General features: G+C 58.0%; 1 protein-coding gene across 3 annotated transcripts; it reads left to right on the plus strand.

Moving 5' to 3' along the window:
- Nucleotides 1-3,919: 3,919 nt before the first annotated feature.
- Atg2a (autophagy related 2A) lies at nucleotides 3,920-23,486 on the plus strand. Of its 3 annotated transcripts, none has more exons than XM_046445305.2 (41): nucleotides 3,920-4,191; nucleotides 6,488-6,650; nucleotides 6,732-6,884; nucleotides 7,003-7,105; nucleotides 7,512-7,647; nucleotides 7,738-7,836; nucleotides 8,133-8,229; nucleotides 8,305-8,469; nucleotides 8,569-8,709; nucleotides 9,244-9,481; nucleotides 9,571-9,718; nucleotides 9,800-9,892; nucleotides 10,240-10,395; nucleotides 10,501-10,744; nucleotides 11,025-11,121; nucleotides 11,245-11,404; nucleotides 12,066-12,208; nucleotides 12,288-12,427; nucleotides 12,533-12,693; nucleotides 13,050-13,200; nucleotides 13,294-13,487; nucleotides 13,592-13,672; nucleotides 13,918-14,024; nucleotides 14,133-14,225; nucleotides 15,897-15,967; nucleotides 16,187-16,263; nucleotides 16,778-16,948; nucleotides 17,078-17,204; nucleotides 17,288-17,502; nucleotides 17,939-18,147; nucleotides 18,392-18,527; nucleotides 19,649-19,852; nucleotides 20,007-20,108; nucleotides 20,197-20,281; nucleotides 20,388-20,520; nucleotides 20,606-20,678; nucleotides 20,846-20,928; nucleotides 21,178-21,299; nucleotides 21,438-21,592; nucleotides 22,554-22,706; nucleotides 22,791-23,486. In XM_046445305.2, the coding sequence occupies exons 1-41, from the start codon at nucleotides 4,021-4,023 to the stop codon at nucleotides 23,025-23,027; spliced, it is 5,787 nt and encodes a 1,928-aa protein (XP_046301261.1). In that variant the 5' UTR covers nucleotides 3,920-4,020; the 3' UTR covers nucleotides 23,028-23,486. The 3 variants fall into 3 exon arrangements, with proteins under 3 accessions (XP_046301261.1, XP_046301263.1, XP_046301262.1); XM_046445307.2 differs by having other exon boundaries at nucleotides 19,739-19,852; XM_046445306.2 differs by having other exon boundaries at nucleotides 16,778-16,942.
- Nucleotides 23,487-24,014: the final 528 nt, after the last annotated feature.

The raw sequence follows: 24,014 nt of genomic DNA on the forward strand, positions 1-24,014 counted from the left end.
AATCCCAGCAGCTTGGGAGGCTGAGGCAGGAGGATAGTGAATCAAAGTTAGCCTCAGCATTTTTTTTTCACACAATACCTTTATTTTATTTGTTTATTTTTATGTGGTGCTGAGGAGCGAACCCAGGGCCTCGTACATACCAGGCGAGCACTCTACCTCTGAGCCACAACCCCAGCCCCAGCCTCAGCAATTTATCAAGACCCTGTCTCTAAATAAAAAATATAAAAAGGGCTGGGATGTGGCTCAGTGGTTAAGTGCCCCTGGATTCAATCCTTGGTATCAAAACAAAAAGGCTGGGAAAAGTTTTTTTATTTATTTATTTTTTTTCTTTTTCTATACCAGAGATTGAACCCAGGGCCTTTCACATACTAGGCAATAACTCTATCACTGAGCTACATCTCTATCCCTTTAAATTTTTTTTTTTTAAAGAGAGAGAGAGAGAGAGAATTTTAATATTTATTTTTTTTAGTTTTCGGCGGACACAACATCTTTGTTTGTATGTGGTGCTGAGAATTGAACCCCGGGCCGCACGGATGCCAGGCGAGCGCGCTACCGCTTGAGCCACATCCTCAGCCCTATCCCTTTAAATTAAAAAAAAAAAAATATATATATATATATATATATATATATATATATAGTTGTAGATAACACAATACCTTTATTTTATTTATCCATTTTTATGTGGTGCTGAGGATCAAACCCAGTGCCTCACACATGCTAGGCAAGTGCTCTACTGCCAAGCCACAACCCCAGACCCCTTTTAAATTTTTTATTTTGAGACAAGGTCTCCCTAAGTTGCCCAGGCTGGCCTCAAACTTATGATGCTTCTACCCCAGCCTCCCCAGCAACTGGGATTACAGGCACATGCCACTGTCCCTGGTAAGATGGTAAAGTTTATATGGCGTGTTTTACTACAATTCAAACAAAATGTATCACATTGTGATATATGCAGTGACGGAAATATATTCAAAACAAAAGAAAATATGAAAAAAACTTCATCCATTTTAGTTGTAGGATTCAGTGGTTCCTGCTTTGTTTCGTTCAGTCTGGGGGTTGAACCCAGGGCACCCCACCATCCTGGGTACATCCCCAGAACTTTTTTTTGGGGGGGGAGGGAAACATGGTCTTATTAAGTTGCCCCAGGCTGGCCTTGACTTGGGATCCTTCTAGTTCAGCTTCCTGAACTAGTTGGGATTATAGGCGTGTGCCACCCTGCCAGTCAACTCAGTGGTGTTTAGTATACTCAGATAAGAACTTCTTTTCAGGTGCATCAAGATCTCACTGTATCTGATTGCCTCTGAGCTACCCTCAATGAGCTCCTTTGGCCTGGACCCCTGTTCTTTGCCATTTCCTGGAATCCTCCCTCCAACCCCACCCAGCCTTGTGTTCTAGCTTATCTTCCTTCTAGAAAACTCTTCCCTCTGACAAAATCCAGGCCTCCATCAAGGGCCAAATCAAAAGCCACAACTCTTTCCACACCCATCCTGACCCTACAGGTGGGATCCCGAAAGGTAGGCCTCCCTAGGGAGATTCTGAAGTCCCCTGAAGCCTAGAGCACCTTTGTTGTGTTTCCACCTTATCTAAGGTGCCCCTCCTAGGACCCCTTGGGCAAAAGCCTGTCCCTCCCTGTTTTCCCTCTGGGGAGGAATCCTGGCTGCATCCTTCCCCAGACCCCTTGAGTTTCCTGGGAAACTGGATCCTGGGATCCAGTATTGTCATCCAGTAGAAGTCCTCCGATGTGGTTCCGGGGCCTACGTATTTGGGACAGCTGGGACCTGAAGTGGGGCCTGGGACTCCATCCCAGAAACACCCCAGCGGGGACCTCAACACCACCTTCCCTCCCAAGAGGCTACTGGCTCTTTTATTCTGCCAGTATTTTGTGTTCACTGATTTGCTTCCGGCTGCTCCGGGGCCTAGGCTCGGTTGGGCACCACTCTTTGGAGTTAGTTTTCTTTGGAGCTTGTGGTGAATTATCTGGGGAAGGTGGCAGAAGGAACTTTGTGTCCCCTCTCCGTCCTAGTGCCGTGCTGTGGCTCCCACACTGTACTGGGAATTGGGCTCAGGGGTGGACTCCCAGGCACTTACTCCTAAGAGGCACATGTGGTAGCCAATCAAGTTACACTGAGAGCAGATGTGAGCACAGCCTGGCCCTGCCACCTCAGGGAACACTGGGACTAGGGAGTGATCCTGTGTCCCACTGCAGGTAGTGCTCCCAATCTCACAGCAGGGGAGTAGTGATTGCCCCTGCTAGACTGGACACTTTCCTGGACTCTTGGAGAATATACCCTTCTGTGCCCAGCGCCTGTGGTACAGTGGAACTCATTCATTCAGTTGCTCCACAGGCACTTGGGCATGCAGCCTCAGTTTCCTCTCCCACAAAATGGGGGTATTCGTAATGAGCTTATGGAGAAGAGCAGAAGAAATAATGTGTGTAAGGTCAGGAGGACAGAGAACATCACATGATCTCAATTCATAGGGTCTATTGTTTTTATTAGCATTCGTTTAATAAACAACTGATGAGCACAGCCCTGCCCCTAACCTGTCATGGAAGACAGAATTCTCTTGAATCATTCCACAAATACCTTTTGAATGGCCATGTCAGCCCACTTCCCCCAACGGGGCCTTCCCAATGTCTCCTGGAATCTCTTGGAGGCTGATCCTCAGCCTTCTCCATGTAATGAGCCTACTATCCTCACCAAAGGGTACAGGGATAAAATCCAGGCTTACAGAAGAGTGGTGACTTGCCTCAGGACACCAAGGCCTGGGATTGGGATCCAGATCCATGACCCCCTGGGCCAGGGTGGTTGGTCACCCATGCTTCCAGCTGACTTTTGGCATTAGACTTAAATAGATTCCAACTCCTTAGTAAAGCTAAAATAGAATAATCATTTATCAGAGGACCCCTGAGGTCTCCCATGATGGAAGAGTCAGCAAAGTTTTTCTGTAAAGGGCCAGAAAACAAATATTTTAGGCTTCGCAGGCCTCTGCTTCAAGTGTATGACTCTGCCAATGCAGCTAGAAAAGAGCACAGAACAGCATTCGAAGAGAGTATGGCCATATTCCAATAAGATTGTATTCATGGACACTGAAATATGATTTTTCATGTCATGAAATGTCAATTCTTTTGATTTCCCACCCCACCCCATCCATTTAAAAATGTAAAAACCGTTCTCCACTCACAGGCTGTTCAAAAACAATGAATGCCTCTCTGGAGCGAGGTAGAATCCAATCTTTATTGATTTTAGGATTAGAGATATGAAAAGCTATTATTATTCTAGAGAGGGCCCCAAGGCCTGACCAGCTGCGGAGAGAAGGGTGGGTCAGCTAATCTTCTGTGGCACATTCCTTGGTGAGGAGTGGAATAAAAGACCTTCCTGGTGGACCCAGCAACCTCCCTAAACCTGTAAATTGATGACAATAATCACTACTTTAGAGAGTTAAGAAGTTTAAATGACATACAGAATGGTAAAGGGTTTCATAAAACGCAAATGTTTATTCACTTGTTTCCACAGAAGCATGCTACAGATACCACGCTGACTTGATTCCTCTGAAAGCCTTCTGCGAAGTTTGATGTGATACTGTCCCTTTAAATTCTTCCCAACCACCTAAAGTAGTCGGACGAGTCGGCACATGCGCATTCCTCTGCGGGACCGCCCCCTCCCCCCCCCCCCCCCGCAACCTACAACAACAGCCTTCCAGAGTCTGTAGAAGGGAGGTTAAAGGTCCACCCACACAGTATTTATACGCAAGCGTAAATCATGGTTGAGGGCACTATATCATGCCGAGAGCCCAGTCCCTTTTTCGCTCCCGAAAGCTCCTCCCCCTGCGGCCAATCAGCGGGCCTCGCCCTTTCCAATGGCCAATGGCAGTGAGCATGGGGGCGTGGCTGGACAGCTGGGGGCGCGGCCTGGCGCTGAGAGAAGCGGTGGGGCAAGCCGGGGGCTCTAGTGAACAGCGCAGCCGGACAGGGTTCACTGGCTGGCGGCAAGAGGAGGCGGCTGGGGCCAGGCGGTCTCCGAGATGTCACGATGGCTGTGGCCATGGTCGAACTGTGTGAAAGAGCGGGTCTGCCGCTACTTGCTGCACCATTACTTGGGGCACTTCTTTCAGGAACACCTCAGCCTGGACCAGCTCAGCCTGGATCTGTACAAGGGCAGCGTTGCTCTGCGGGATATCCACCTGGAGACCTGGGTGAGAAGCCAGGCCCGAGCTCGGGAAGGAGCGGAGGGTGGGAGCGCAGCGACCTGAGGCTGCCAAAGGATCAATTCCGGCCGAAAGAGCAGGCACCGGCGTGAGAGGCCACGGGAGCAGGGCCCTCTCCAGGAGTCGGAGGCACCCCGCTGGTGGCTTCAGTTCCTTGCCAGAGCAACAAGCTGGAAGGGAAGGAGTCCGGGTCTCCACTTCACCGGAGGAGAAACAGGCTAAGGGAGGGGATGTCGCTTGTCTGGAGAATGACAGCATGGTCACTTTGAGTTTGGGGGCTGAGTTGAGGGTGATACCTAGGGGCTGGAGTGGGTGAAAAGGAAGCCCAGGAACGGGGACTCCCGTGCAGTGGGGCCAGGGCAGCGACAGATTTGGGCTGAAGCAGCTGGTAGGCAAGGCTGTCGTGGTCCAGAGCCCTGTGGGGGCACTCGTGGAAAGTGCGCCCCGACCTCCTGACCCCAGGATCCTGGGCCGGTGGGTGGGGTTCGCCTCCGGATGTGGATGTCAACAACGGCGTCAGCACCCGTGTTGATCAACACCTCGTGTGACTCTGCCGCTGTCTACTTCCTGCTTTAGGGAGAGTAGGAGGGACCAAGCCTGGGTTTAGGGAGGGACTTGGGACCCATCATCTCTACCTGGAGGGCAGCCCTCTAGGAAGGATGTGAAGGTCTGGCCTTGGGCAAGGAGGAAGTTGAAAGAGATGCTGGGGAAGCCAGAGTGAGCCTGGGTCTTGTCCAAGGCTTGAGGCTGGGGGATGGTGGGTGAGGGGCCCCTGACTCACAGCTCAGCTGACCTGGGGAGTAGCCCTGGAGCCACCAATTAGAGGCACCAGTTTAAGGCTGGTACTGGGTCAGCCCTTAAGGTCCAGAGCAGCAGGTCAGGCGTGGGGGCAGGGCCTTCTCATTTTTTGGCTGGCCCCAGGGATCTGTAGTTCTGGGAAGGAAGAGCTAAGGCTTAGAGGTGGCCAGAACTTGGGAGCAAATAGGGGAGTGGGGAGCTGAGCCCTGAGTTGGAGGCACTTCCCAGCAGCCTGTGGTCTGTGAATTCCACTGTAGGTCTCCTCGGATCTCTGAACTTGGCCTCTTAGGTTGGCCTGTAAGATGGCCCAGACCTCTGAACTTCCCCTTCTCTTTTCAACAACAGAAAACACCCCTATTCCTTTGTGCCCTGCCCTCTTGTTGGGGACCAATGGGACTCCTAGCTAGCCTGCTTTCCTCCTGACCTGGGGAAAATTCAGGCACTATATTGCTAACCAGGTGCTCAGCCTGCAGCTCACCTTAAAGGCCCCCAAGAGGCTGCCTGTCTGGGAACTCAAGAGGGATAGGGAGAGAGGCCCAGGTCCCACCCTCAGTCCTCACAGTACAAGGGGTGACAAGTAGTCTCTTCTTTCCAGACCTCAGTTTCCTCATCCATTGGCCTCTAGGTAGGAAATTTGGACTCTGTGGCTCTGTTGGTACCTGTTCATTCACGTGTCGGGCAGATGCTTACTGAAGCCCTCTCTGGTATTAGCATCCAGAGCACCTGGGGTCGCAGGGAGAAGGCAAGTGTGCTGCTGCCCTTGAGGAGCTCCCAGGCTGGTGAGGGTCCAAAGCCAGCACAGGTGTCTTCACTAGGGGCTTAGCCTCGTGCCTCAGAGCTACACCATGTATCTGGGGTTCAGAGGCTCCTTCCCACCTCAGGTCAGCCCTCTCCTGGACATTCTTCCCTTGAACTCTGTTTGCCCAAGGTGAATGTGGGGTGCTGCTGTTCTCTCTGCCAGGCCTGTGTGTGTGTTATCCCCATGTCTAGAACATATACCCATGGAGCCTTGGCATCTGCACATAGAAGTTGCTCAATAAACTTTTTTTTGGTAGTGGAGATTGAACTCAGGGGCACTCAGCCACTGAGCCATCCCCAGCCCTATTTTGCATTTTATTTAGAGACAGGGTCTCACTGAGTTGCTTAGTGTCTCGCTTTTGCTGAGGCTGGCTTTGAACTTACAATCCTCCTGTCTCAGCCTCCTGAGCCACTGGGATTACAGGCGTGTGCCACTGTGCCTGGCCTCAGTAAACAATTTTAACTTCACATAGAGGGAGACATTTGAGCTGGCTCAAAGGGTTGAGTGGCTTTAGATGATGGAGCAGGCCAGGAGCAGGGAACAGCATGAGCCAAGGTAGGGCCTTGTAGATAGCACATGGAGGGACAGGGAAAGCTGAGTGCTCTGTGTGACAGTAACTGGAAAGGCTGTGGCTGTCAGCTGGATGTGGGGTTTCACTCAGCCACTTTGTCCCCTGCTTGTTTCCAGTCTGTGAATGAGGTTCTGGAGTCAATGGAGTCGCCACTGGAGCTGGTGGAAGGCTTTGTGGGCTCCATCGAGGTGGCTGTGCCCTGGGCTGCGCTGCTCACTGATCACTGCACCGTGCGCGTGTCAGGCCTCCAGCTCACCCTGCAGCCCCGCCAGGGACAAGGTGAGGGCAAGGCAAGGCCAGGGCCGGGCAGTCTGGAGCTGACCGAGCGCATCTGCCCTGAGAACCTTTTCTTTCCCACAGGGCCAGGGGCTGCTGACTCGCAGAGCTGGGCCTCCTGCATGACCACAAGCCTGCAGCTGGCTCAGGAGTGTCTGCGGGAGGGGCTCCCTGAGCCCTCTGAGCCACCACAGCCTCTGGAGGGACTGGAGATGTTTGCCCAGACCATTGAGACTGGTGAGCAGACCCCTCCGGAGCCCATAGGACAGGGGGCTCAGGCAGTAACCCTGCTGCCCAGCTGGGAGACGACCATCTTGTCGCCCCACCTGATCCAAGACCACCCCCCACCCCCCAGTGCTGCGGAGAATCAAGGTGACCTTCCTGAACACTGTTGTGAGGGTGGAGCACTCACCAGGTGATGGGGAGCACGGCGTGGCTGTGGAGGTCCATGTACAGAGGTAGGGGCCAGCCACATGGGGTGGGCTCGGGGGTGGGGGGAGGCTGCTGGATGGTCTTGCCCTGGCCCCCGTCCCTGGTCCAGGCTCTTGGGAAGTGGCAGGGCAGGGCATGGTAAGGCTGGGCGGTGGTGAAGTTGTAGGGGTGGGCTGTGTTTGGAGCCTGGAACTGTCGTCCAGACCTGGAGAGACTGAGCCCCAAAGACAGGTTAGCTGCTGAGGGTCAGAAGACCAAGGCCTGGCCTGAGCCCCCAAGGTGGACATGGTGGTCCAGGATGGCCACCGTGGGCATGATGGGCAGCTCTGCAGGCTGGGCTCCCCAACCCATGCCCCTAGAACAGAACACTGTGTGGAGAAAGGGCTCCAGGCCTGGGGTGGCCAGGACAAGGGCTGACCCTTCACTCCCCAGACTGGAGTACTGTGACGAGGCAGTGCGGGACCCAAGCCAGGCGCCACCGGTAGACGTGCACCAGCCACCAGCCTTCCTGCACAAGCTGCTGCAGCTGGCAGGGGTGCGTCTGCACTTCGAGGAGTTCCCCCCGCAGGTGGGCTGATGATTCCCACACCCTTGAGCCCCCTCACCCTGCTCCCATCCCTCAGACCATCACCCACTTTTCTCAACTCTCTGCCTCCAGGTAGAACCGCCAGAGCCTCCCTTGCAAATCGGCAGCTGCTCAGGGTACATGGAGCTGATGGTGAAGCTGAAGCAGAACGAGGCCTTCCCAGGCCCCAAGGTGGGTCCCAGGCCCCGGGGTTGGAGCAGTATGTCCCATCCCAGACTCATCCTTAGCAATGCTGCTCGTGCCCAGGCCAGAGGGACGATGTCAAGCGGGCGAAGTTATTACTTTCTTTGCAACTAGAGAAACTGAGTCCCAGACTCAGTTGTGGCCAGGTTCATCAGCTAGTTGTTAACAGATGTTATCCTCATCAGTGTGGCATCCTGATTCCCCAGGGTGAGGACAGGGGGGCGGCACATGTCAAGGGGGCGGGTGGTGAGTTTAGACTTCATGGCTGTCCCTTTGGCACCCAGTTGGAGGTGGCAGGACAGCTGGGCTCTCTGCACCTGCTTCTGACCCCACGGCAGCTCCAGCAGCTTCAGGATCTGCTCAGTGCTGTTAGCCTTGCAGGTGAGGCCTCTGGGCGGTCCAGGGGGTGGATGGCAGGGAGTGCCAGCCAGGTTGGACTGAAATGCCCTCCCCTAGACCCTGAAGGCCTGGCTGACAAGCTGAACAAGAGCCGCCCGCTCGGTGCTGAAGACCTGTGGCTGATCGAGCAGGACCTGAACCAGCAGCTGCAGGCGGGTGCTGTGGCCGAGCCTCTCAGCCCAGAGCCCCTCCCCAACCCTCTTGTCAACTTGGACGGCACTGGTGGGTGCAGGGCAGATGCAGGGTGGAGGGGCAGTGTATGTGGGTGCAAGAGTCCGGGGGCCCAGCTTCTGTCCCTCACACCTTTCACCTTGTCCCTAGACCTCTTCTTTTCCATGACTGGCCTTACGAGCAGTGTGACCTCAGCAGTCTCTGAGCTCTCCCTCTCTGATGTGGACCTGGGCTCCTCTGTGCATAGCAACATGGCTTCCCGCCGACTCTCTGCCCCTACCCCCGCAGCTGGTGAGTTGAGTACCCTGGACAGCCCTCCAGAGGTGAGGAGGGCTGGAAGAAGCCTGGATGCCTAGGCTCTCAGATGCATGTCGTAGACCCCAGTGATGCCTGGAGACACCTGCCACCTGTGATGTGGCTCCCCAGAGACCTAATTTGGGAAGCTGGTGATGTAATGGATGGGGCCTTAGGATCTAAGTCAGCACTCTTGGTCAAGCATTTAAGCTCTGAGACTGATATATAAGATCTGGATGTTGTTTGGTTGGTGTGAGAGCTTATTGTGGGTCAGGCACTGGGCTGGGTGCTTATCATACCAGTGAATCCTTCTAGCACCTTGAGGAGGTAAACAGCCTGGGCGGAGGGCCTGGTGTACAGAAGGTATTTATTGTCACCTTTGCCTGACTGAGCCCCTTGCCAGAGCTATATGGTGAGGCAGATTTGGCCTCCCCCCATAGTCCAGCTTGGCCAGCTCTGTGGCTGACTCTCACACCAGCTGGGGTGCCTGCAAGTTCCCAGGAGCCCCTGATGAAACCTCTGTCCCCTCAGGCAAGGCAGCCCCCACACCCATTCCTGACACCATGCGCCCTGATTCGCTGCTGAAGATGACCCTGGGGGGTGTGACCCTGACTTTGCTTCAGACTTCTGCCCCATCTTCTGGACCACCTGACCTCGCCACCCATTTTTTTGCTGAGTTTGATGCTGCCAAGGATGGGCCGTTCGGCTCCCGAGAATTCCACCACCTCCGGCCGCGCTTCCAGAGAGCCTGCCCCTGTAGCCATGTCCGGTATAAGCCACAAGCCTGAGGAAGGGGCCTGTAAAGAGACTCCTGGAATCCCCAAGCCCACCCTCTGATGCCTGTCTTCTTCCCTGCAGGCTCACAGGCACAGCTGTGCAGCTGTCCTGGGAGCTGCGGACCGGCAGTAGGGGCCGGCGGACGAGCAGCACGGAAGTGCACTTTGGGCAGCTGGAGGTGCTGGAGTGCTTGTGGCCCAGGGGCACTTCGGAGCCCGAGTACACAGAGGTGAGGGTGGAGGCAGGGCCTGGGGGATAGGTGGGCTCCCAGGCCTACCTGACCCTCTTCACCCGCCATGTCCCATCCCAGATCCTGAGTTTCCCCAGTAACATGGGCTCCCAGGCCTCAGCTCGGCCCTGTGCCCACCTGCGCCACACACAGACTCTGCGACGGGTGCCCAAGGTAACCACCTCCCATCCCGGGCTGAGAGGCTCTGTTCTTCCCAGGGTCATGGACCCCGTGCCCCGTCCATGCTGTCCCTTAGCCTGGTTGCTAAGAGTCTCAACATGGCTGCTCTCTGCTGAGCCTCTGAGGTGGGAGGAGCAAATATTGGGTGGCTTTTATTCAATAAACCAGCGAGTCATCCAACAGGGCAGGGTATTGAAAGTCCCAGTCTCCTTGGGCCCCTACCAAGCTCTTCCACCATGGGGAAGGGCTCAGGTTTTGTTTTTGTTTGAGGAAGCCCCTTCCTGTCCTGCTCTCACCTGCCCTGCTGCCCTCACCAGTCCAAAACTCTTGCCCCTACACAGAGCCGGCCCCGGCGCTCCATTGCCCGCCATTGCCACTCAGAACTGGCCCTGGACCTAGCTGATTTTCAAGCAGATGTGGAGCTGGGAGCCCTGGATCGCCTGGCTGCCCTGTTGCACATGGCCACCACACCCCCTGAGCCCCCTGCTGGCCTTCTGGTGAGATATCCCAATGAACTGGGATGGGGAACAGAGCTCTGATCCTCTGGCCTTTGACCATAGTATCAAGGGCCCTGGCATCTCTGACGCCTGACCCTTCTGCAGGCAGAGCCTCCACCAGCCACTGAGCAGCAGACAGTATTCCGGCTTTCAGCACCCCGGGCCACACTGAGGCTACGATTCCCCATCGCTGACCTGAGGCCCGAGCGGGACCCTTGGGCAGGCCGGGCTGTGCGGGCTGAGCAACTGCGGCTGGAGCTGAGTGATCCTCAGTTCCGGTCAGAGCTTAGCAGTGGGCCTGGCCCCCCAGCCCCCACCCGCCTGGAACTCACCTGCTCTGACCTGCATGGTAAGAGCCCTTGGGAACAACACCCGGGGCAGGGGGCCTGGGCCTTGGGGAGAGGTGGACTTGGGGCAAGTGGGTCACAGTTAGAGCAGACCCTGGCACAGGCTCTTACCAGTTTTGGGGAACACTAGCGTGACTATCCCTGGCCTCCTGGGCAACAGGCAGAGGGGACCCTTTATCCGTGGGCTACTGCAGTCTTATGAGTGTCTGACCGGACCCAGCAATGGGGAAAAAATGGAGAGAGGTCTCAGTGATGATCCTCACCCCTCTCCATCTCCTCCAGGAATCTATGAAGATGGAGAAAAGCCACCTGTCCCCTGCCTCCGTGTCTCCAAAGCCCTAGACCCCAAGAGTACTGGACACAAGTACTTCCTCCCCCAGTAAGTGGAGTCTCTGGAAGGAGCAGCCGGAGGGGAGGGTCCTGCCACTGGAGTGGCAGGAGGCCAGCCGAGGCCCGGGTCCCAGGGGCCCTACAGGCCAGTGACAGGCCTTGGCCCTGGCAGGATAGTGTTGACCCTGGACCCCCAGTCCGGTAGCACACAGTGGGAGATGGCCCCAGAGAAGGGAGAAGAGCTGGCGCTGTCCACCGAGAGTCCGTGTGAGCTGCGGGAGCCTGAGCCCTCGCCCTTCTCCTCTAAGAGGACCATGTATGAGACGGAGGAGGTGAGCCTGCCCCGCCCCCTCTTCCCTGCCCCCCCCACCTGCAGCGCTGCCTTGGGAGCCACCTATGTGACTGTGATTCAGTGACAGGACACCCTGGGGTGGACATGAGGTGACCCAACACAAGTGTGAGGATTTTGTTTCTTTCATGATTTCAGGCCAATAAGGGACTCTGAAACACCCCTCTGCTCAGGGTAGGGAGGGAAGCTCCCTGGCAAGTGCAGGCCCGTTGGTCGGGAAGATCAGGCCTGCAGCCCGGCTCAGCTGTTGTTGGCAGTTTATACTCGGGCCTCCGGGTGCTCTTTGAAGTTGCTGAGCGAGGGGCAGCAGAGGGACTGTTCTGTGGGCCACACTGCCTGTATTTGTGGCAGGCCGGGCCTCTCCGTGGCTCTGATGGCTTGGAGTGTTGCCTGCAGATGAATTTTCTCTTTTGGGAAGTAGGCACAAGGAGTTCTGTCTCAAGGGCCCTTGTGAGGGTAAAAGAGTCTGTGCCCTCAGAGCAAGGCTGGCATGCCATTAGCGCTGGTCCCAGATGGGCATCACCCATTCACACAGAGAAGGGCTCCTGTGAGTGGATAAGTGAGTGAATGAGTGATCTGGAGTAGGGATAGGCCCAGCCAGGCCGAGATGACTGTCCTGCTGGGGGTCTCTTTGCCCTGTCCAGATGGTGATCCCTGGAGACCCTGAGGAGATGAGGACGTTCCAGAGCCGGACTCTGGCGCTGTCCCGCTGTGGCCTGGAGGTGCTTCTGCCCAGCGCCCACATCTTCCTGCCCAGCAAGGAGGTCTACGAGAGCATCTACAACAGGTAGCAGCACGGGGCAGGCGGGCTGGGCCGGGGGCCGGACCCTGCCCACCCTCACCTGTCCTCCCCCCTCCCTTCTCAGGATCAACAATGACCTGCTCATGTGGGAGCCCGCGGACCTTCTTCCCACCCCTGACCCCACCCCTCAACCCCCGGGCTTCCTGGGCTCCTCCGGCTTCTGGCACGACAACTTCAAGATGTGCAAGTCAGCCTTCAAGCTGGGTATGAGGGGTGCTCTAGCCGGGCCAACGGGAGGACCCCACGTGTGGGCAGGGCTGGGCCAGCCCTGCCAGGTCTCCATCCCACCAGCCACCTTAATCTTGCCAGACTCTGACTCGGATGATGAGGACACCCACTTCTTCTCGGTGGGGGCCTCAGGTGTCCACCAGGCCCCTGCCCCTGAGCCCCGACGCCGTCACTCCCAGAGTACCTTCTCTACGCTGGTGACGGTGCTGAAGGGTCGGATCACAGCCCTCTGTGAGGCCAAGGTGAGGGCAGCCCTGGCAAGACAAGCCCTTGCTCCAGACCCCGGTGACAGGGGGCAGCACAAGCATGGCAGCTCCAGGGCAGGGATGTGGAGAACAAAAGGCCAGGTGGCCACCAGCACCCACCCGCCACCCAGTTCCATTGTGCCTGTCAGCAACTTCCTGACACCCCCTCTGGGTGAAACCATGCTGGGGGGGTAGGTGGGAATTTGGTCCCTTAGACGGAGCAGGAGGCAGGGATCATTCTCATGTGTCAGAAGAGGCAAGTGTTGGCAGGTAGGCCTCTAGGTGACACTTCTCCCAAGGCCTGAAGCCACCGAACGAAGCAGGTGGCACAGGTGGGTGCTCTGTCTCTGCAGGATGAAGGTGGGAGGCGGCTGGAGGTCGCACATGGGGAGCTGGTGCTGGATGTGGAACGGGGCACCATCTTCAATGTCTCTCAGTACCGCGGCCAGCCGGGGCTCGGCTACTTCTGCCTCGAGGCTGAAAAGGCCTCACTCTACCACCGAGGTGTGAAAGGTGGGGGGCTCTTAGGGAATGGGGCCCCTGAGCAGAGTGGGTGGCCAGTGGCCTTGGCATGGGCTCAGTGAGATCCCTCTGCAGCGGCTGTGGACAACGACCTGCTGTCCAGTCACCTGGAACTGCCTAGCTTTACTCCCCCAACCCAGCTGGCCCCAACCATCTACCCCTCAGAGGAAGGGGTGACTGAGCGGGGAGCCCCAGGCCGCAAGGGCCAGGGCCCTCCCATGCTGTCTGCCGCTGTGCGCATCCACCTGGACCCCCACAAGAATGTCAAGGTACAGCTTTTCCTGACTCCACCTTCCCGCCTGGCTGGGCAGCCACCTCCTCAGGGCCTGCTGGGGTTAGGCTCCCCACTGCTCTGACTGCTCCCCCCCCTCAGGAGTTCCTGGTGACACTAAGGTTGCACAAAGCCACCCTGCGCCACTACATGGCCCTACCTGAACAGAGCTGGCACTCCCAGGTGAACAGAAGGGGTTCGCTTGGCCCAGGACTCTGGACTTTGGATTGGGTGGGCAGGTCAAAGGGGTTGAAACTGGTGAGGGATACCAGCTGGGCTGGAGCTGACCTTGGCTGGACCTCCTAGCAAGGGGTGTGGTGCACAGCTCAGGGGCAGCAGGTGGGTGCTGGGGAGGGGCCAGGACAGGGAGGTATTGGGAGAGGGGGCTGTCTCGTGCTCATTATCCCTCCCTGGTCTGGCTTCCAAAGCTGCTGGAGTTCTTAGATGTGCTGGATGACCCCGTGCTGGGCTATCTGCCCCCAACAGTCATCACTGTCCTGCACACACATCTATTCTCCTGCGCCGTGGACTACAGGTACCCAGGCTGGGTGGGCGTGGGTCAGGGCCAGAGCCGGGCTGGGGAAGGAGCCAGGGGCAGGCTTCAGGTGTAAGGAGCCTGCCCCAGCCCAAGTATGTCCCCTAGGCCCCTCTACCTCCCTGTTCGTGTCCTCCTTACTGCTGAGACCTTCACCCTCTCCAGCAACATCGTCATGGACACATCCACCTTCTTGCTCAGGTACGCAGGCTGCCCCACATGCCATCAGTCCCACCCCAGTGGGGCTGTGGCTGCCAACCTGCTCTGTGTCCTCAGGCCCGTCTGGGCCTGTCTGTTCAGGTGATGGTACCTTTTGCAGGAATATGAGTTGTTTCCATCTTCTTAGAGTGGAGCTGGTTGCCCCAAATCAGATCCTTACAAGGGATACTCTCTGACCTGGTGATCTCTCTTCTAGGGCTTGCCTGAGGATAAGAGGATAAGAGAGGTAGAGTTCAAGTCTCTGTAGTGTAACAGAATGGTCCAAACTAGGGCTGGGGACACAGCTCAGAGCACTTGCCTGACGTGTGAGGCCCTGGGTTCCATCCTTAGCAAGGCAAAATTTAAAAAATAAAAGTTCAAACTTAAACAATCTAAGTGTCCCCAAATCACCACTGAATAAATAAATATGCTTCACCCCTGAGATACTGTGTAACCATTGATATAAAGTTGAGGAATAATGTTAAAAAATATTTAAAAAATGAGAGTTGGGGGTTTAGCTCAGTGGCAAGGTGCTTGCCTAGCATGTGTAAGGTTTGTTCCTGGCCCTGCAGGTGGGTGAATACACACACACACACACACAAACACACATATGACTGCATAGAAAAGACTAGAAAGAAGCATACATAGCCAGGCGCAGTGGTGCACACCTGTAATCCTAGTGGCTCTGGAGGCTGAGGTGGGAGGATCATGAGTTCAAAGCTAGCCTCAAGAACTTAAGCACCTGGCCTGTTTTATTTTATTTTTCTCTATATATTTATTTGCCAGGGATTGAACCCAAGACCACTTAACCACTGAGCCACATCCCCAGCCCTTTTTTAAAAAATATTTTTTTAGTGTAGATGAACACCATACTTTCATTTATTATTATTTTTTAATTTTTTTAATGTTTATTTTTTAGATATAGATGGACACAATACAATGTCTTTTTTATTTTTTTTATGTGGTGCTGAGAATCGAACCCAGGTCCCGCCCATGCTAAGCGAGCGCTCTACCACTGAGCCACAATCCCAGCCCCAACTTTTATTTTTTTAGAGAGAGAGAGAATCTTTTTTACAGATGGACACAACACAATGCCTTTATTTATTTTTTTTTATGTGGTGCTGAGTATCAAACCCGGGTCCCACCTGTGCTAGTCGAGCGCTCAACCACTGAGCCACAATCCCAGCCCCCGTTTTATATTTTATTGAAAGATGGGGTCTCACTTAGTTGCTTAGGGCCTTGCTAAGTTGCTGAGGCTGGCTTTGAACTCATGATCCTCCTGCCTCAGCCTCCTGAACTGCTGGGATTCCAGGCATGTGCCACCACACCTGACTAAGGACTTGTTTTAAAAGAGCAGTCATGCTGTAGAGGGAAAAGGACCCCTCCCTGCCTCCCTGCCCAGGTTTGTGTGAGGCCCACGTGAGGTGGTGGAGCGGGAAGCACCTTGAGAACTCCGAGTGTGGCCCTCCACAGCGCCTGCCAGCCGACAGGGTCTGCAGCCCAGGCTCTGCCCATTGTACAGACAGGAGCACCAAAGCTGGAGGGCTCCTCACACAGCAGCTTCTTGTGGGCTTGGGTCCCTCTGCCTGTTGCCAGGAGCCCCACGCTTGCCCGTCTGCCATGAAGCTGCCGCTGCAGTGGCTCCTGGCCCTTCTCAGCCCTGTTCCCCACCAGGTTCATCCTTGACGACTCCGCCTTGTACCTGTCCGATAAGTGTGAGGTGGAGACCCTGGATCTGCGGCGAGGTGGGCAGGGCCTGGACTTGGCTCCCTTCCCTCTGAGAGACCACAGCCCCCGCTATACCCAGAGCAGTGAGGTGTCCTCACCCCTCGGCTGCCCGGGTTTTCAGTGCACATGCGCACACACAGGGGCCACAACCAGGTGTACCTGATCCTCCCCCTGGTGGTGGGCAGGGACTGGCTGGAGGGAGACCATAGGAACCTGTCTTCCACCTCCTGCCTCAGATTATGTCTGTGTCCTGGACGTGGACCTCCTGGAACTGGTGATCAAAACGTGGAAGGGGAGCACTGAGGGCAAACTGGTGAGTGTAGCCTTCACTGGGGCCTGAGGAGGTCTGAGGGGGTCACATGGCCTGCCCTGCCCTGATGGCTGTATTAGCACCTGCTTAGGAAGGTTCAGGCCCCTGGTTGCCCCACACTGTTTGCTGAATGGACAAGGTTTCAGCCCATCACCCAAGGGTATCTGTGAGGAGGGCCCAAATGGGGTCCTGGGACACCGACAGCCCTACAGGGCCCCAGTTTCCTCCTCTGTTCAGTGAGAAACAGGCCCCTTTGCTGGACTGAGGTCGGGGCAGAGGGCGTGAGGTGATGGGTGGTTGCGCTCCTGCTCCCAGGGTGGCCTCAGCCAGGGCGGCCTCAGCCAGGGCCCCGTCACTCTGAGTTTGCACATGTGCTCAATGGGTGTTGCACAGGCTGCCACCTGAGGGAAGGCTGGCCAGCGCTCCCTGTGGCACCGGCAGACCTGTGGGCCCTCCCAGGATGGGCCCCAGGTGGGCAGTGGGGCCTACACTGATGCCACCGCCCATCTGCCCACAGAACCAGCCACTGTTTGAGCTGCGCTGCTCCAACAATGTGGTTCACGTGCACAGCTGCGCCGACTCCTGCGCCATGCTGGCCAATCTGCTGCAGTACGTAATGAGCTCAGGCGACCTGCACCCCCCACCCCGGCCCCCCAGCCCCACGGAGATCGCCGGCCAGAAGGTACAGGTGAGGCCTGGCCACACAGGCTACCAGGGCTTGGCCAGGCCCCTCCCCTGCATGGCCCTCAGGGTGGGGGGGTTGGGGATCCCTGGGGACTCCCTCCTGTCACTCATCACTCCTCCCTGCCCGAGCCAGCTCTCCGAGAGCCCTGCCTCCCTGCCCTCGTGCCCACCAGTGGAGACAGCGCTCATCAACCAGCGGGACCTGGCTGATGCCCTTCTGGACACAGAGCGCAGCCTGCGGGAGCTGGCCCAGCCTTCAGGTGGGCTGGGGACACTTTGGGACAGCAAACACAATTAGGTACCCACAGTGGCATCTCTCTAAACTGGATTCTGTCTCCCATAGGTGGGCCCCTCCCTCAGGCCTCGCCCGTCTCAGTCTACCTGTTCCCAGGTGAACGGAGTGGGGCCCAGCCCCCTTCCGCCCCTCCTGGAGGCTCCGCTGGCAGCTTAGGGTCCCGCTCTGAGGCGAAGGAAGAGGAGAAGGAAGAGGAGGGGGATGGAGACACCCTGGACAGTGACGAGTTCTGCATCCTTGACGCTCCTGGCCTGGGCATCCCGGTGTGTGCGGTGGGGGCTGCCTTGTTGCCACCCTTCAGGCTCAGCCCTTCTGGAGCCCCCTCAGTGAGAGAGCAGGCAGGGACAGCCTTGGCGCTGGGCTTGGAAGGGACACGTGGGTTTCCAGAGGAAAGGAGGCCTGGCATCCTGAGCAGAGGGACTGGGACAATGGGGGATGGAGGAAGAGGAGGGGCAGTTAGCAGAGCAGGGGACCATGTGGCTGCCAGGCCAGTAGGAAGAGCCAGGGAGATGTGGACTCTTGACCCTTCCTGGTCAGATTACTGAGACACAAACTCTGGGGATGGTAGCCCAAGAGGGCCATCTTTTGTCAAAAACAGGTAGAAGAGGAGAGGGAGATGTAAGGACTGGGGAGAGACTGAGGGGCACCGCGCCGGGGACTGCCTCTGTGCTCATGCATCTTTGCTTGACTTCCTGGCAGCCCCGAGACGGGGAGCCCGTGGTGACGCAGCTGCATCCAGGTCCCATTGTCGTGCAGGATGGACATTTCTCCCGGCCGCTGGGGAGCACAGACCTGCTGCGGGCACCTGCCCACTTCCCAGTGCCCAGCAGTCGTGTGGTGCTACGCGAGGTCTCCCTGGTCTGGCACCTCTATGGGGGCCGAGACTTTGGCCCCCATCCTGGCCACAGGTGAGGAGGAGGGTATAGGTGGCAACCAGTGGAGTTCAGGGCCCAGGCCCAGCCCAGCTCTGACTTGGCAGCCAGTGACCTTGAGCCTCATGCAGCCCTCACTGGCCTGAGTCCCCTTCCTTGTCCCTGCCGCCTCTTAGGACTCAGAAGGGAGAAGGTCTCTTGCCCCAGGAGGGAAGGCCTCACGGGGCAGGGGGCAGGGCAGGAACTCCTTTGTCACCTTGTCCCTCATCCTGCTCCCCAGAGCAAGAGTTGGACTCACAGGCCCCAGGGGCTCCCCTTCCCGCTGCTCTGGTCCCAACCGGCCCCAGAACTCCTGGCGAACGCAGGGAGGCAGTGGGCGGCAGCACCAGGTCCTCATGGAGATCCAGCTGAGCAAGGTGAGTGTGGCCGAGGGGTGCACAGCATTGTCAGAGCACATCTGGGCTGAGGTTCTAGATGCTTCCTGTAACAAAGCAGACAAAATGCCTGCCTTCTCAGTGGAGCAGCCAAGCAAGATGGCCCTAGTGTGGCCAATGGTGGGACTCAGTCAGGAAAAACCAAAGGCAGGAGGAGCAGGTGGAAGAGCCCTGTTTTCAGGAAACAGAGACCTTCGAACAAAGGCAGACAGGAGCCGCGGCGGAGTGATGTGAGCGCTGCCAGCTGGGAGCGTTGCTGGGTCTTCCAGGAGCCACCAGGCCCCAGCAGGGCCAAAGCCAAGTGAGGGAGGAGAGTGAGAGGAGGTGAGGCCAGAGATGGCAGGGACCTCATAGAGCACAAATGGTTTTGGTCTTACGGAGTGAGGTCCCCTTGGGGCCTGGAGAGGCTGCCTCAGTGCAAGACAGTGGGACGGTGAAGATGGGCAGACTCTGGAGGGACCAGATGGCAGGAAGAAACACTGGTTTGGTCTACGTTGTATATGAGGCACAGAATGTTCCAGAGGGTTTCTGTCCTGAGAAATTGTGCAGGGGAGGTCCCACCTTCTGAGCGGAGGCAGACAGCACCCAGGCTGTTGGGAGCAGTGGGTTCACCGAGGGCTCAGGGACCAGAGGCCTGAGACCTAGCGGGAGCCAGCAGCCCTCTAGGATTAGCAGGAAGGTTCTCTGCAGTGGGGCACAGAGGCAAGGCCTGAGGATGACACAGGCTGGAGGGGCACAGGGAACATGGGGACAGCAGGTCTAGAGGGAAGAACAAGGCCCAGGCCATGCTTGTCTAGACTGGGGCACAGCACTCAGGGGACATACAGCACTTCATGGCCTCTTGGGCATGTGGAGAGTGGACAGGGGTGGTCCAGGGCAGGTGGGCTGGAGCCACGGGGGGACGGAGGCTGTGGAGACAGGGCAGGTGGATGTGGGGAAAGTGTTGGAGTTCAGCGCAGCCAGGTCATTTGCCGCTGGTGGAACTGTCACGTGGAGGCCTCCAGTTGGCAGCTAGACGCAGGCCTGAGGTGGGAACGGGCACAGAGTCACTGAGAGAAGGGGCCTGCGCCAGGCCTTCCCTCCCTCCGGGGTCCACTCCACAGGTGAGCTTCCAGCACGAGGTGTACCCAGAGGAGCCGGCTGTAGGCCCAGTCCCTAGCCAGGAGCTGGAAGAGCGGCCACTGTCCCGCCAGGTGCTCATTGTGCAAGAGCTGGAGATCCGCGACCGGCTGGCCACCTCCCAGATTAACAAGTTCCTGCACCTCCACACGAGCGAGCGGCTGCCACGGCGTACCCACTCCAACATGGTGCGTGCAGGCGCGTGCTGTGGGGGCCCGGGGAGGGCAGTGCTCTGGCGGGCCTGGCAGGGGGACCAGTGCAGGCAAAAGGGGCCTGATGGAGTGGGAAGGGTTCAGGAACCCCAGAGGCCCAGCAAGCACGGATCTCATTCTCTGCCCTCAGCTCACCATCAAAGCGCTGCACGTGGCTCCCACCACCAATGTGGGTGGACCTGAGTGCTGTCTCCGTGTCTCGCTGATGCCCCTGCGGCTCAATGTGGACCAGGTGAGCAGACCATGTGAAGGCAGAGCCCAGCATGTCCCCTACTATCTCCTTAACTCTGAGTCTGATCTCTCCAAACACTTCTGTGCAGGATGCCCTCTTCTTCCTCAAGGACTTCTTCACTAGTCTGGCAGCTGGCATCAACCCCTTGGTCCCAGGAGAGACCTCTGTGGAGGGTGAGAGGCTGGGCCAGGGAGGGGAGAGCCCAGGTATCTGCCTCTGGGCAGCCAGGCACCCGGCCATCCCTGGTCTGTCCCTGGTCTGAGGCCTCTCTCGCCTTAGCTCACCCTGAGACCCGAGGCCGGCCCAGTAGCCCTCAGGAAGGGCAGCCCAAGAGCACAGACACCAGCAGCTCACAAGAGGCCTCTGGCAGTGGACACGGTTCCTCTGTTGAGCAGCAGCCAATCTACTTCAGGTAGGGATGTAGCCCAGGTATCCTGGGCCAGGCTGCTGGGGACCGGTCAGTGCCCAAAGGACTCTCTCCCTGTTTCCTCACCCAGGGAGTTCCGCTTCACATCTGAGGTGCCCATCTGGCTGGATTATCATGGCAAGCACGTCACCATGGATCAAGTGGTAAGCAGGGCCATCAGGCAGGGCAGGGTGGGCTGGGCTCTCTGGGGGTCCTAGTTCTGCTCAGCTATAGCCAAGTCTCCCTGGGGACAGGGCTTGCATCAGTCTCTAGTGGCTCATGGGCTGGCCAGTTTCCTGTGCCCATCGCAGAACTGGACCCCCTTCCCTAGGGCACTTTCGCTGGCCTCCTCATCGGCCTGGCCCAGCTCAATTGCTCCGAGCTGAAGCTAAAGCGACTCTGCTGCCGGCACGGGTGAGCCCCCAGCCCCCAGCGCCCTGCCCGCCAGTTCCCCACCTTCCCTTTGCTGTGCTTCTCGCTGGTTGTGTAGCCTTGTCCAAAACCCTCCCGCGGCCTGTCTCTCCTCTGTGTAAGGGTGTAGTCATTGCTCCGCACACGCCCGTGGGACCATGGGAGGTGCCCATGGTACTTGCCAGAGCGATCCTTGGTCCTTCCGGGCCCCTTAACTCTCCTCCACCTCCCCCTTCTCATCTCTCCTCCCAGGCTCCTGGGTGTGGACAAGGTCCTGGGCTATGCCCTCAACGAGTGGCTACAGGACATCCGCAAGAACCAGCTGCCCGGCCTGCTGGGCGGCGTGGGTCCCATGCACTCAGTCGTTCAACTCTGTAAGTGGCTTTCAGGACCCTTGACCGCGTTACGCTTGGACGGCGAGACACCTGCATGGGGGAGGGAGGAAGAGGCCGCCAGGCAGTGGAAATGGAGGCAGGACAGCCTCAGGCATCTGACAGCCCCATCTCCCGCAGTCCAAGGGTTCCGGGACCTGCTGTGGCTGCCCATTGAGCAGTACAGGAAGGACGGGCGCCTCATGCGAGGGCTGCAGCGGGGGGCCGCCTCCTTCGGCTCGTCCACGGCCTCGGCTGCCCTGGAACTGAGCAACCGGTTGGTGCAGGCCATCCAGGTGAGCGCAGGTTCTGCCCGCTGGGGAAGGAAGCACCAGAAGCCCCTGCCCCTCCGCGCCTTCAGTCTGCCCGCAAAGCTGCTGAGAGGGTCCAGTCGGTACTGCGGCCTTGTTTTAGAGAAACAGTCCTGGAGAGGAGAGGCCCGATGATGGCCCGCAGCTGCATAGCCCTGAGGCACACGGGGGCTTCCACCCACGGTGTCTTCATGCTCAGGGGTGTCTGAGAAGGAGGGCAGGAGAAGAACTATTTGTAAAGTTTGGCCCTGGTTTGGTCAGGCCATATACTTCGCCAGGCCCAAGGGGTCCTCAAGGGCATCAGGGAGCTGGCCTGTGAGGAGGACAGTCCTGCGGCAGCAGCACACAGTGTGTCATCCCTGGGGTGGGGGTGACCATTGTGGTGCGGTGAGCCTGCAGGTGTGTGGAGGCACGGTGCATCCTGGATCATCCAGGAGGGCTGAGGACGAGGTCTCAAAATGGGAACCTGGGGAGACAAGCACAGGGATCCCCAAGTGTGTTAAGTTAGGTGGGAAAGAGTGATACCGGGGGCCCGTGTGGGGGTAGAGAACAGAGGAGCCCAAGGGCAGAGGAGGCTGGGGCTCAGTGATGGTCAGTGGGTCTCCGGGGCCGGGTGAGGAACGGGGTCGGGGGCAGCACAGTCCACCTCAGGTGAGCTCGTTGGTGGCAGCCATGAGAAGCCTCCCTGGGTGTGGCAGTTAGTGGGGAAAGGGTTCCGGTTTGGGGAGACATGAGGAGCCCCCAGGGGTCATGTGCTGTTTGAAATTCCCTGACCGGGGCGGCAGGAGCCATGGAAAAGGAGGAGCAGGAAAATGGCTGCGAACAGGCGCCCCGGGTGCATTGCGGAGGGCTGAGTGTGGAGAGGCTGAGGGATGGCAGGGTCCCGAGCTGGCCTGGGGGCCTAGGTGCCAGTGTGCTGCCTGGCCAACTCTCCTGTGTCCTTCAGGCCACAGCTGAGACAGTGTACGACATCCTGTCCCCGGCGGCGCCCATCTCCCGCTCCCTGCAGGACAAGCGCTCTGCTCGGAGGCTGCGCAAGGGCCAGCAGCCTGCTGACCTCCGGGAAGGCGTGGCCAAGGCCTATGACACTGTTCGAGAGGTGAGTAACGCCCCAGCCCTGCTCCCAGTCACCCCGCACCCACCTCCTCACTCAGACCCTTGCACTGACCTCTGACCTCCACAGGGCATCCTGGACACAGCTCAGACCATCTGTGATGTGGCGTCGCGGGGCCATGAGCAGAAGGGGTTGACAGGCGCCGTGGGAGGGGTGATCCGCCAGCTGCCCCCAACGGTGGTGAAGCCATTCATCCTAGCCACAGAGGCCACATCCAACCTGCTCGGGGGCATGCGCAACCAGATCCTGCCCGATGCCCACAAGGACCATGCTCTCAAGTGGCGCTCCGAGGAGGCCCAGGACTGAGACCAGGGCTTTCAGGACCTGGTGGGACACTGCCCGCCCACCCTGTCCACCTGCCCCAATGGTGCCACCAGCTCCCAGACCTCCTGAGAGTGGCGACCCATAGCTGGGCCAGTCCTGGGCCTTTCAGGGGATGGCCTCTGTGAAGGACAGCTGCCCCGCCTGCCTGTTGCCAATCCGCTGTGAGAGTGGGGTTCCCTGCCTTGGGGCCTCGACCCCGTCTGTGCACTTTTTCTCTGGGGAGAAAGGGCCCTGCCCCTCCCCTCCACCTGGGCCACCTGCTGCCTTGTCCCAAGATAGAGGCTTCTGGACCCTCGGACTCCAGCCCCACTCAGCCAAGTGTCTTTCCGTGTCTCGTGGGGAGGTGGGGGACAGACTCCGTATGGCTCTGTATTATTTTTAAGCTCCTTGAGCGCGTGGGTCAGTGTCTGCATGAAGTGGAATAAACTGTGCCCACCGCCAGTCCCTCTCCCAGGTCCTGAGTGCCTGAAGGGCCCCTGTTGGCCCTCCCCTCCGCCTGCCCCTTGGTTTCTGCCCCATCCCATCCCTGCACCCAGTTTCTCCCTGTCACCACCAGGGGGTGCCACACCTTCCAGCCATCTTCCCTCACCTGACTTGCCTCTGCTTGGGCTCTACCTGGCCACCCCGCCAGGGAGCCGTCACCCTGGCTCCACTTCTTACTGGCAGAGGCTGAATGAAGCTGGGAGGAGCCACCTGGGGCTGCCAGGGAAGTAGGAATGGCCCTTGGATCCCCGAGGTTCAGACCAGAGCAAAGGGCAAGGATGTGAGCCAGTCAGGACGGCGCAGGCCCTGATGTGGGTTCCTCCAGGTGGTCCCAGCCGACCAGCCAGGGTCTAGACTGTCACTTGGGGCCATTCTTCAAAGGCTGAGCCCTGGGCCTCCTTCCTGGAGGCTGCTCCCACCATCTGTAGCAGAAGACTTTGGGGGTGATGAAGCATCAGAAGAGGAAGGGTGCTGGGGTGCAGTGCT

Source organism: Marmota monax, unplaced genomic scaffold (genome assembly GCF_021218885.2).
Source record: "Marmota monax isolate L192 unplaced genomic scaffold, Marmota_monax_Labrador192_F-V1.1 WCK01_AAM20220418_F8-fsc00038, whole genome shotgun sequence".
NCBI lineage: Eukaryota > Metazoa > Chordata > Mammalia > Rodentia > Sciuridae > Marmota > Marmota monax.